Here is a 12,860-nt window from a genome sequence, read left to right on the forward strand (position 1 = left end):
CACTCACTCACACACACACACACTCACTCTCTCACACACACACTCTCTCTCTCACACACTCTCTCACACTGAGACACACACACTCACTCACTCACACACAGGCAGGTCGCGGGCATCTCTCTCTGCACAATTAGCGGCTGATGTTCTTATTAAAGGCTGATTTGTGCTGCTGAAGGACTGCAGAGCTCCGTCTGTGCTCGTCAGCTCCTGATGCGCTCGGCTGCAGCCGCGTCACGATCCGCTCGCGGGGGTCTCCGCCGCTCCTGCCCAACTGTGAAAGCTCTCAATTATCCGCGTCTGACTAACCGGCCGCTGCTGCTCCGAGGTCATGATCTCAACAGCTGCATGCGTGTGTGTTTCAGCAGAGCACCGACTGAAGATCTGCCGAAATCCCCTTCGCTCTCTGCAGCGTTTTGCACATTTGCTTGTCGCTTCGACACTCTTCCTTCTGTTCGTGTTTTCGCGTTTGACGCGTCAGACCACCGGGTTTCTGTTTTTGCAGTTTTTTTTTCTTCTGAATTCCTACTCTTGCAAGCACGTCCAGTTCAATTAAAACTCTGAGAAAACGAATTCCTCCGTCTGCAAATTAGCATGTGTGGTCGCTCTAGAAAACACTCTTCACTGGACGATCAGCACACGGACTGGTTTGCTGTAAAAACACTGGAAACTCTGTTTTTCTGGTGGAGTTTCCAGTGATAGGCAGCTCTATCTGAACAGGCAGCGCTTGAATAGGTGGATTACAGCGGAGCCGCTCAAAGGGCCGTCACTCTGCATCTCTTTGCATCTGAATGCTGCTCTGTGTGTGTCTCGGGCTTCGAGCGGCTCAGCAGACTGAAGACATGGCGCTGAAGCTCTTCTGTAAATGTATTTGCTCTAAACAACACACGGATCCAAGATTCCCGCGCCTGTAACGCCAAGAGAAACATTCGTCTGTTTTCACTCGTTGAGCTTCTTTGACTGATTGCAGAAGTAAAATCTGCAGCAAACGAAGGCCGAGGAGCGTGACTGGCATTGGAGAGGATGGAATGGCATGGAAGTGACTTTATTAAAGTTCTGCAGGAGTAATGGAGTGCTTTTGCAGCAGTTACTGTGAGATTGACGCGTCCAGCGTGACTGAGGTCAAGTGGATGGCTGTTTGTGTTAGTGGGGGTGTTGTTTGATGGGGCTGCTGGGATAGGAAGCCTGTGATAGGGGTCAAAGGTCAATTGCAGTCCAGCGAGAAGCTCTCAGTCCTCAGTGCACACGTCTCATTGCCTCGTGTTTTTGATTTTGCATAAATTATTCTGTTATTTTCCTGTTTATTTGAAGCACTACAGACATGAAAGTGACGTGCAGCTGAGAGCAGGATGACTGTTTATCAGTGACTCTGACTGTGTTTTCTCTCGTCCTCCTGCAGGCTGATGTCGCAGTCGCCACAGGAAACGGGGTTAATCGCCATAGCAGCTCGTCAGACACAGGGCAAAGGTCAGCGGGTTTCCATCGGCTCTCACACAGCCGCATTAACTCTGGTTTAACATGTAAACGAGAGGGTCATTATTGATGCTGTGCTGCAGGCCGCGGGGGGAACGCCTGGCTGAGTCCGCTGGGATGCGCCATGTTCACGCTCCACCTGCAGCTTCCTGTGGACTCACGGCTCGGACAGAGGATCCCCTTCCTGCAGCACCTCGCCGCCCTCGCCGTGGTGGAGTCTGTGCGCACGCTGCCCGGATACGAGGTGCACACACACGTGATTGTGTCTGCTCCACTGAAGTGTGTGTGAGAGTGTGTGTGGGATGCAGAGGAAGTACTTTAAATAAATTTCAGGAGAAATGTTGAACTGAGAAATAGAGGTGTCGAAATTAATCGTTTCTAAGATGCATCGCGATGCAGACGAGGACGATTCGGTATCGATTCAGTAATAGACCATTATAGCACAGCCGCGTCCGCACAGCTTTCTAAGTATACTCAACCGCGCTCACGACACATGCACAGTACCACATACTTGACTTGCGCTCTCTCTCAACATTCACCTCACGCATACGCTGTTGTACGTGCATCGTCCGCGCGGTCTCAAATTGCAAAGCAATCTCTTCCACAAGCATTAGGGGTGTGCGATATATGTCGTCTGCAGTAATATCGTCATTGTTGTTTTAACGTGTGTATATATATATATATAAAATGTGTGTGTATATATATTTTATTTCATATAGTTAATATCACGCAAAAAGAGCCGTTTTTTCTCCAAAAATCAGCATGATTACAAATGTGATATTGATTTTATACAACAGTTCAATAAACAAGTTAATATTAAAGAGCAGGTCATAGGGGTTTTTGAAAAATATCTCTTTTGCAGTTTATAACGTAGCTATCCTTAAATGAAAACAATCTGCAAAGATGTTAATCAGAAAAGTGCATGATAAATAAAGATATTGTCTCTCAAAAAGAGAGGTCGGTTCTGAATCTTCTTAACGAGTCGTCATGTTTTCTAATCTTTTGCCCGTTACCGGTATACATCACTGGGTAACACATTTGCATAATCCCGCCTGCCCACAAACACTTCCGCTGGTTATGTGTTTACATCATGTTGAGAAGACGCTGTGTTCAAGGATACCACAGAAATACAATTCCAACCTTTTGTTGTGTGCATGTCATTTTTATCAAGGACTGCTTCTCTAATCTTGATTTTTATCTTCGTTAGCTTCTAATCTTCTTAATTTGGACTAACAAGCTCTCCGAACAACAACCTGTAATTACGATTGAAACGTTATGTGTACATTTTCAATTGAGTGCTCGAAATAATCAAGTTTTTGTGCTAATATGTGATGTATAGCTAGTGCAGCTTTAGGTTAAGCACGATATTACTGTCTTACTGAAGTACAGGTGCATCTCAATAAATTAGAATGTCGTGGAAAAGTTCATTTATTTCAGTAATTCAACTCAAATTGTGAAACTCGTGTATTTAATAAATTCAATGCACACAGACTGAAGTAGTTTAAGTCTTTGGTTCTTTTAATTGTGATGATTTTGGCTCACATTTAACAAAAACCCACCAATTCACTACCTCAACAAATTAGAATATGGTGACATGCCAATCAGCTAATCAACTCAAAACACCTGCAAAGGTTTCCTGAGCCTTCAAAATGGCCTCTCAGTTTGGTTCACTAGGCTACACAAGCATGGGGAAGACTGCTGATCTGACAGTTGTCCAGAAGACAATCACTGACACCCTTCACAAGGAGGGTAAGCCACAAACATTAATTGCCAAAGAAGCTGGCTGTTCACAGAGTGCGGTATCCAAGCATGTTAACAAAGTTGAGTGGAAGGAAAAAGTGTGGAAGAAAAAGAGGCACAACCAGCCAAGAGAACCGCAGCCTTATGAGGATTGTCAAGCAAAATAGATTCAAGAATTTGAGTGAACTTCACAAGGAATGGACTGAGGCTGGGGTCAAGGCATCAAGAGCCACCACACACAGACGTGTCAAGGAATTTGGCTACAGTTGTCGTATTCCTCTTGTTAAGCCACTCCTGAACCACAGACAACGTCAGAGGCGTCTTACCTGGGCTAAGGAGAAGAAGAACTGGACTGTTGCCCAGTGGTCCAAAGTCCTCTTTTCAGATGAGAGCAAGTTTTGTATTTCATTTGGAAACCAAGGCCCTAGAGTCTGGAGGAAGGGTGGAGAAGCTCATAGCCCAAGTTGCTTGAAGTCCAGTGTTAAGTTTCCACAGTCTGTGATGATTTGGGGTGCAATGTCATCTGCTGGTGTTGGTCCATTGTGTTTTTTGAAAACCAACGTCACTGCACCCGTTTACCAAGAAATTTTGGAGCACTTCATGCTTCCTTCTGCTGACCAGCTTTTTGAAGATGCTGATTTCATTTTCCAGCAGGATTTGGCACCTGCCCACACTGCCAAAAGCACCAAAAGTTGGTTAAATGACCATGGTGTTGGTGTGCTTGACTGGCCAGCAAACTCACCAGACCTGAACCCCATAGAGAATCTATGGGGTATTGTCAAGAGGAAAATGAGAAACAAGAGACCAAAAAATGCAGATGAGCTGAAGGCCACTGTCAAAGAAACCTGGGCTTCCATACCACCTCAGCAGTGCCACAAACTGATCACCTCCATGCCACGCCGAATTGAGGCAGTAATTAAAGCAATGTAGACTGACGTTCTAATCGCTTTGTTTAATAATAAAGAATGTAGTGTAGCGCACAGACTTTATAATCCTTGTGAAACTGCTGTTTATTTTGCTGCATGGCGGTTCTAGGGTTAATGCAGGAGAGACGAGAGAGTTAGTTAGGCTGCTGCGCCGGTGATACAGCTGTTCTGATTAAAAGCACTCGGCTAACGTATCCACCATTATTGTTTTAAGTGTTCACAGTTTAGCAGCTAAACTTTAGCTGTGGGCACGATTCGCTTGCATAAGTGTTTTGTATTTTGTAAGAACAGATTGGAGCATTATTGTTTTATGTAAAGGTGCTTTGCCGGTAGCGCTGGCTAACTTGCTCAAGGACTCCTCTCTGTGCCAATCACAGCAGGCTTGGCCAGCTGACCAATCAGAGCAGAGTAGGCTAATGGAAGGGCGGGGTTTGTGCCGAACATGCTTGGAACGAATCGTTTAGAAATCATTGGCAAATGACTCCTAATATTAAATGTATATTCTGAGAAAATGACAGTTGTTTTTTTTTACCTTAGATGCATTTAAACCTGTTGTAGAGGACTCCGACACAATATTAGGACACTTTAAAATACCACACGACCTGTTCTTTAAGAGACTTAGATTTTTTTTGCCCCTGACTGCTGATCGTTTTTGCTCTTTCGCCTACAAAAATAATTCCAAACAGAACCACAGCACTGTTCTGCGTCTCTAAACTACATGGCGTGTTTCGTTCCTGAATGAATCAACCGTTTAAATGATTCGGTCTAATCGCAATGACTCGCTTATTAACAGTGACTTGCTGCCACCTACTGGCGGTTTTCATTTCACATTCAAAGTATCTTTCATTTCAAAAAGCTAAATATTATTTATGCATGTGTAATTGCAGGTTAAATGCATTCATGTCCTGCATTAAACAGTGTGTAAATATATCTAAATGCCTCTTCAGACGCAGCTTCTGTGTTTCCTCTGCGCTGCAAAGATTCATTCTGTTGATTAGCTAGTTCTATCACTGCTGTGAACTGACCAGCACACAGAATATGAAGAATATCAAAAACATTAGATGTTCATGCGTCCTCCATAAGCAGCAGCTCATCTGTCATCTGCACCTCCTGCTTCAGGCTCGTCTTGATGAAGTGAAACTGTTCCTCTGAGCGTCGCTAAACGCTCTGAGATCTTTCACCTCATTACAAACCCATTCATCGCCTCCCACTTTCTCACATTCGCAGCGATCGGTCTTATTGAATCACTGCTACGGTTCTTCAGGTGTCAGTGCTCGGCTGGACGCAGTTATCCATGAAAGCGTTTTTAAACTGATGAGGCCGAGTAAACGCGCGCTCAGCCTTTAGAAATCATTACGCAAATAGCTCACCTCCGATCCATAAACGCCACATCCACAATATCCTGTTAAACAATTTCAGCTGCGGGGTCATGAAGGTCAAACCAAATCTAGCATCTATAATATTGGCTGCATCACTCCAGCCCGCTGGCTCTTCTTCAGCAAACACACCGAGCGAGTGTGAAGCCTCTGCAGGAGCAGCAGTAGATGTGCCTCGGAGCTGTTCTCAGATGGAGTCGCAGATGAAAGTTCCTGCACTAACAACAGTCTCGCGGCCTGGAGAACAGTCAGAATGACACACAACACGCTCACATGTCACCTCATGTTTATTGAGATTCTAAGCAAACTACCTCCAGTCGTTTTAGTAACACCCATATGTTAGTCTCTTGGTTTGCACCATAAATAATCGAGCTGCACAATGGTCGAGCAATATAAATATGCCCATTATAGCAGCTAAATACCATGTTGGACACAAGAGTGACTGGTTAGGATTGGTTGTTAAACAAGAGAAAACTGGACCAGCACCCTTTAAATGGTCGTTTTCCAAAATTGTTCATAGAAATTATTTTGCAGATCAATCGGTGTCATTCCCGCTCATGCAGACAGTTCTCATTTAAAGCTGAAGTGTGTGTGCAGATTCACTGTAAGTTTGAAGAGTGAAGCTGATCAGAACATTGACCTTCTGACTCAACCAATCACAGCGTCTGGGGCGGGACTATCTGTCTGACTGACCAATGGCAGGTGTGCAGGGTGTAATTCAGTTGGGTCTCATAGAATTTACACACTTTTCCATTAAAAGGTGCAGCAAGCGGGTGTGTTGGGCTTGAAGCGGCTGATGTGATGTTATGAGTTGCCAAACTGAATTGTGGATCCGTTGCGTCGCGTCATTGCCGTTGCTTGTGGCAGAAGTTGAAAATTTTTCAATTTTAAGCACCAACGCAGGCGTCGGCCAATCAGATCGCCTATGCAAATACTCTAGAGCAGACACTAGCCAAAGACGTTCATGGAACACCGGAAAAGTAATGTGAATGGCTGTTGTCACTATGACGATGGCTTCAGACACATGTGTATGTACCGTAATCGCTTTCACGGTACTTTGATGTCATACACTGTTCGGTCTGCACAGCTCCGCTTCACGTCGAACACACAGTGATTTCTGAGAAACGCTGTTGATATTTGAAATCACCAAAACAAACACCCCTAAACTGATAGCTCCGCCCCCAAATTCATAAGCATGCTATGCACCTCCCCCAGCTTGAGTGGACACGCCCCTTACTGCTGATTGGCTACAAGTGTATTTTGGTGCTCTGTCCGATCCACTTTCAACAGCGTTTCTCAGAAATCGCATACTGCAGCTTTAAGTGCTTATATCTTTACAGAAATCCTCTGCTGAAACATTTGCTTTCTTTTTGCTATGGCTAAATTAGATGAAATATTTTAATTTTGTAAATGTTGGCACAAAAACACGTGGATGGTTATGTCTTGCATATCTGAGTTTAGTGAACAATAATGTGCAGCAAATATAAGGTTCATGTGGAGACCCTGAATGCCTGAAACGTGTTCTCTCCTGGCTGTAGTATCCCGGCTGCTCATCGTGTTGAAACAGATCTTCCTGACTCTCCTTCAGGCGACGCTGCTCTGTGTGTGTGAACACAAGGTCTGTAGTTCTGCATAAGCAGTAGAAGCGGCCGGGACAGGCGAGCAGTTCTGAGCGGGTCACCTCTCGTTGCTGATGATGACAGACGTGCCGATGTAATGAGGAGCACCGCGGTGTGCGTCGGCCGTGGGGTTTTGGGTCTGGTACAGGTATGGGTTCACCTCCTCGCCCCGGTAAGCGTCCGTTAAGCGGCTGAGAGCGTAGGGTCCTGATGGGATGTGTTTGGCCCAGACGTGGTGGAGGTTGAGAGAGGCGTAAGGGCTCTGTGCCCCCAGCAGCCTCTTCTCTTCCGTGTGGTTCTGCTCCAAGAGTCTGGGGTTCCGGTCCTCGTACGGTGTGTTCGTCACACACAGCCTGTGTCTCTGCATCTCCAGCGGCGGCTGCTGGCCGAAGCTCTGGAGCTCCTGATGCTGTCTGACCCGCTCGTCCTCTCGCCCTCTGCTGCTGTGGTTCTGACAGGGTTCCTCTTTAAATGCCCCGCCGAGTCTGAAGCCGCCATGCACCGCACCTGACAGACAGAGTCACCACCGGTTAGTAATGCAGGGAATCAATCAGCTACATTTAAGTTTAAGCATTTGGCAGACGCTTTCATCCATTGTGTTCTTGGTGCACATTTTATCAGTTTCCCTGGGAGTCCAACCCATGACCCTACCGTTGCAAATGCAGCCCTAACTCTACAGTTTGAGCTACATGAGGGAAGAGAAAGAGTGTGCATGCGTGTGAGAGTGAGTGTGCATGTGTGAGTGTGCGTGAGTGTGTGTTGAGTGTGAGAGTGTGTGTTGAGTGTGCGTGAGTGTGTGTGAGTGAGTGAGTGTGTTGAGTTTGAGTGTGTGTGTTGAATGCGAGTGTGCATGAGTGTGCGTGATTGTGAGAGTGAGTGTGTGTGGTGAGTGTGTGTTGAGTGTGCGTGAGTTTGAGTGTGCGTGTTGAGTGTGAGTGTGAGAGTGAGTGTGCATGTGTGAGTGTGCGTTGAGTGTGAGAATGAGTGTGTGTGTTGAGAGTGAGTGTGCATGTGTGAGTGTGCGTGAGTGTGTGTTGAGTGTGAGAGTGAGTGTGAGTGTGCGTGTTTGAGCTACATGAGGGAAGAGAAAGAGTGTGCATGAGTGTGCGTGTGAGAGTGAGTGTGTGTTGAGTGTGTGTGTTGAGTGTGCATGTGAGTGTGTGTGTGTGTTGAGTGTGAGTGTGCGTGAGTGTGTGTGTGCGTGAGTGAGTGTGTGTGTGTTGAATGCGAGTATGAGTGTGAGTGTGCATGAGTGTGAGTGTTGAGTGTGCGTGATTGTGAGTGCGTGTGTTGAGTGTGAGTGTGCGTGAGAGTGTGTGTGTGTCCTTGAGTGTGTGTGTGTGCGTGCGTGTGTGTGTGCGTGTTGAGTGTGAGTGTGTGTGTTGAGTGTTGTGCGTGAGTGTGAGTGTGCGTGAGTGTGTGTGTGTTGAGTGTGAATGTGAGAGCGAGTGTGTATATTGAGTGTGAGAGTGAGTGTGCATGTTGAGTGTGAGTGTGAGAGTGCATGAGTGTGTGTGTTGAGTGAGAGTGTGCGTGTGCGTGAGTGTGCGTGAGAGTGAGTGTGTGTGGCATGTGTGAGTGTGTGTTGAGTGTGAGAGTGAGTGTGTGTGTTGAGTGTGCATGTGAGTGTGCGTGTGTGTTGAGTGTGAGTGTGTGTGTGCGCGTGTTGAGTGTGAGTGTGTGTGTGCGCGTGTTGAGTGTGAGTGTGTGTGTGCGCGTGTTGAGTGTGAGTGTGTGTGTGCGCGTGTTGAGTGTGAGTGTGTGTGTGCGCGTGTTGAGTGTGAGTGTGTGTGTGCGCGTGTTGAGTGTGAGTGTGTGTGTGAGTGTGAGTGTGCATGAGTGTGAGTGTTGAGTGTGCGTGATTGTGAGTGTGTGTGTTGAGTATGAGTGTGAGTGTTGAGTGTGCGTGATTGTGAGTGTGTGTTGAGTGAGAGTGTGAGTGTGTGTGTGAGTGTCCTTGAGTGTGTGTGTGCGCGTGTTGAGTGTGAGTGTGTGTGTTGAGTGTTGTGCGTGAGTGTGCGTGTGCGTGAGTGTGTGTGTGTTGAGTGTGAATGTGAGAGCGAGTGTGTATATTGAGTGTGAGAGTGAGTGTGCATGTGCATGACTGTGTGTGTGTTGAGTGTGAGAGTGTGAGTGTGCATGTTGAGTGTGAGAGTAAGTGTGTGTTGAGTGTGAGTGTGCATGTGTGTGTGTTGAGTGAGAGTGCGTGATTGTGAGAGTGTGCGTGAGAGTGAGTGTGTGTGTGTTGAGTGTGCGTGATTGTGAGAGTGAGTGTGTGTTGAGTGAGAGTGAGTGTGCATGTGTGTGAGTGTGTGTGTTGAGTGTGAGTGTGCGTGAGTGTATGTGTTGAGTGTGCATGAGTGTGTGTTGAGTGTGAGTGTGAGTGTGCATGAGAGTGTGAGTGTGCGTGAGAGTGTGTGTTGAGTGCGAGTGTGTGTTGTGAGTGTGCATGTTGAGTGTGTGAGTGTGAGTGTGTGTGAGAGTGCGTGAGTGTGAGAGTGAGTGTGTGTTGGGTGTGTGTGTGTGTGTGTTGTTACCTGAGTATGCGCTGCAGGGTGCAGGTGTCTGCAGGTGTGCCGCAGCTTTATTTGCTCCACCGCAGCTCCAGGGAGCTTCTCTGCGTGACGGCAGCGAGGAGAGAATGTGTGGGGTAGCCTGTGTGTGTGTGTATGTGTAGGACGGCTCAGGGCCATGCGTCAGTGAGATGGGGCTCTGCTCCTGACAGGACGACAGGCTGCAGGGGCCCGACTTCCACGAGGGACACTCCGGTTTATCAGCATGCAGCGAGGTCTGGAAACCAGAAGCGTCTGACGTTACAAACATGTCAGAAGCCACACATGTTCCCGGGTGAGCCTGCAAACGCTCTTACCTGCGGATATGGAGCCACTTTGGGTTTGCTTTTGATTTTGGCTGCTTTGGCTTTCAGCTGTTTGCGTGAGTCCTGAGGAGCTGCGAGACTCGAGTTCTTATAGAAGAGAGACGGTCTGGATCTGCTCTGGTCCTGAGAGAACTGCATCTCTTTAAATTCCACATCCCTACAGAGATACAAGACGGCATTAGTGTGTGCAGCTTCTATGTGAACAGGGTTTCTGCGGGTCTTAAAAAGCCTTAATTCACCCTTCCACAAATTAAAGTCTTAAAAGGTCTTAAATCAGAGCAGAGCAGAAAGTCTTAAATTCATAAAGTCGTGGCATTAAATGTAACTGCTAAAAATGAATCTCTTCCTCAGTTTTCCAGTACAAATATCTAAACATCCTTAAATCAAGAATCATGTACTGGAGATGAGAAATGAAGATATGAAGTCTTGTTTACTAAAATATTTATCAGAATGAAGTGAGTTTTTGATTAAGACAAGAACAAATATCTGCCAGTGAGGAATGAAAACTTGTTTCCCTTTGAATTAATTTGATTTTTTGAGTCCATTGGCAGATATTTGTTCTTGTTTTAATCATAAATTCACTTAATTTTGATAGTTTTTCATAAAACAAGTCTTCTTATTCTAGTGGTTGAGACGAGAGCAGAGATATTCAAGCCTTAAGCTAGTTTTTTTGTTCTTGTTGTAAAATGAATTAAACATGAATGGAGATTGGTTGGAAGTTGTATTTAATTTTGCTATTAAAACAAATTGTGCTTTAGAAAGCATATTGACGTATTGTGTTCCCTTCAATTTATCCCTTCAATTTTCTTGCCTTGGTCTTAAGTCTGAAATGTACCTTCATCAAACCTGCAGAAACCCTGAAACACACAGACGTGCTGAGGGAGGTGTAAGGTCACTCACGTGAGGACGTAGTTGACGCTGACGATGCAGTGCGGCCGAGACGAGCGGCTGTTGTGAACGATGGTGGCACAGCTCTGCACCCAAACCCAGCCGCCGTGTTTGGCCAGCATCCGGTAATACTTGGTGGTGACCTGCCCCTTCACCAGCACTGACACACACACACACACACACACACAGAGACACACACACACACACACACACACACACACACACACACACACACACAGAGAGACAGACGCACAGACACACACACACACAGACACACACACACACACAGACACAAGCACACACACGCACAGACACACACAGACACACACGCACAAGCACAGACACACGCGCACGCACACACACACGCACAGACAGACACACACACACACACACACACACAGACAGACACACACACGCACAGACAAACATGCACAGACACACGCACACACACAGACGGAATAATCCAGGTTCTCTAGTTGATTTAATGTCTGTGTTTCTGTGCAAACACACTAGGAATCAGCAGTGGTTCTCAACCATGTTCCTGGAGTACAAACAAAACACTCCACATCTAATGTCTGCTTGATCAAACACACCTGACTTGGGTCAGACCTGAGACTGTGCAGAACATGCTGTGCTGCTGGAGCTCCAGGAACATGCTTGAGAAGCAGTGATCTGATGAAGCGCATGCGGTGACTCACGTAAATGATGTGCGTATCGCAGGTGGAACACGTCACAGCCGTGGACGTGATGGTAGAGAGTCTTCTCAATCAAATCCTGCGGCTCGTGACCCGTTAACTCCGCCACCCTGACACACAAAGAAGAAAATGCTTTCATTCACTGTTGATCTTACGAAACTTTGCTTTGGACAATTCTCAAGAAACTTGACAGATATTTGCTTTTGTTTTAATCATAAACTCACTTCATTTTGATCATTTTCTCAGAAAACAAGACTTGTGTCATTTTGCCTCTGCAGTAAATGTTTCTTGATTTAAGAATCTTTGCAGTGGAAAGCAAGACAGAAATACTGAGGAACAGCACTTGTTTGCAGTGTGATCAGAAGTGCAGTAAGTTATTTCTGTAGTGGTTAATCTGAAGGCTTAAGGGGTTTTTTTAATTAAAGAGAAATGGATATCTATCGTAAGCTGTATTTTCCGATTGCCAATACAAGACAGTCACATTAAGAGATCATAATGACGAATTGTGTTCAGTTTATTCTTTACTACTTCTTTACTTGGTCTTATAAAGCCTTAAATTTGCCTTCATAAAACCTGCAGAAACCCTGGTCAAGCGGAGCACATTGCATTGTGGGATACAGTAGTGCATTCAGTGTCATGCAGGTATTCTGTGCAGGCCGAGTCCTCTTCTCATGCGGGTTGAGCTGAATCTCACCTGCTATCCAGGAAGATGAGTTTGAGGTCCAGACTGGCGCGGAACATGAACATGTTGCTGTGGAGTTTGATCTCGGTGAAGCCGCTGGGAGGAAGAGACTGACCCACCGCCAGCAGCCCCACGATCTGATAGCAGGACTCGTACAGAGACACGTCCATCACGAACTGACGGATCTTCAGGTAACCGCTGCAGTGGATCACCTGCACACATCAGATGGGTTGAGTGTGTGGAAGCTGGAGCTTTCCTCCACAGCTTCAGATCCGCCTCTCCTCATCTGGAGAGCAGCTCGAGCCAAGAGTGTGTGTGTGTGTGTGTGTGAGACTGATGAGAGCGGCTCTGGCAGAGATCACATCTGAGGAATGAGCTCCACACACACACACACACTAATTCACTCACACACACACACACACACACACACACACACACACACACTCCCACGCACGTGCACACACACTCTCTCTCACACACTCACACACACACACACACACACTCGCACGCACGTGCACACACACTCTCTCTCACACACTCACACGCACACACACACTCACTCGCACACACACACACACACACACAC

At 46.5% G+C, this 12,860-nt stretch overlaps 2 protein-coding genes across 3 annotated transcripts in view; one reads left to right on the forward strand and one right to left on the reverse strand.

Moving 5' to 3' along the window:
* Positions 1 to 2,030, forward strand: part of hlcs (holocarboxylase synthetase (biotin-(proprionyl-CoA-carboxylase (ATP-hydrolysing)) ligase)) — a 16,997-nt gene extending 14,967 nt beyond the window's left edge. The window contains exons 7-8 of one of the 2 annotated variants that reach the window (XM_016259390.1): positions 1,397 to 1,464; positions 1,554 to 2,029. In XM_016259390.1, coding sequence (XP_016114876.1) covers positions 1,397 to 1,464; positions 1,554 to 1,759 — 274 coding nt within the window. In that variant the 3' untranslated portion in view covers positions 1,760 to 2,029. Of the gene's footprint in view, positions 1 to 1,396; positions 1,465 to 1,553 lie in introns of both variants that reach the window. The other variant, XM_016259391.1, reaches the window with a different exon arrangement.
* Positions 2,031 to 6,922: 4,892 nt separating this feature from the next.
* Positions 6,923 to 12,860, reverse strand: part of LOC107572951 (single-minded homolog 2-like) — a 20,217-nt gene continuing 14,279 nt past the window's right edge. The window contains exons 6-11 of the mRNA XM_016259389.1: positions 12,287 to 12,486; positions 11,596 to 11,702; positions 10,910 to 11,057; positions 10,001 to 10,166; positions 9,669 to 9,921; positions 6,923 to 7,638 (exon numbers count right to left, since the gene is read on the reverse strand). Of these exons, the coding sequence (XP_016114875.1) occupies positions 7,190 to 7,638; positions 9,669 to 9,921; positions 10,001 to 10,166; positions 10,910 to 11,057; positions 11,596 to 11,702; positions 12,287 to 12,486 (1,323 nt within the window). The 3' untranslated portion in view covers positions 6,923 to 7,189. The remainder of the gene's footprint in view (positions 7,639 to 9,668; positions 9,922 to 10,000; positions 10,167 to 10,909; positions 11,058 to 11,595; positions 11,703 to 12,286; positions 12,487 to 12,860) is intronic.

Source organism: Sinocyclocheilus grahami, unplaced genomic scaffold, assembly GCF_001515645.1.
Source record: "Sinocyclocheilus grahami isolate Dianchi unplaced genomic scaffold, SAMN03320097.WGS_v1.1 scaffold1838.1, whole genome shotgun sequence".
Taxonomy (NCBI): domain Eukaryota; kingdom Metazoa; phylum Chordata; class Actinopteri; order Cypriniformes; family Cyprinidae; genus Sinocyclocheilus; species Sinocyclocheilus grahami.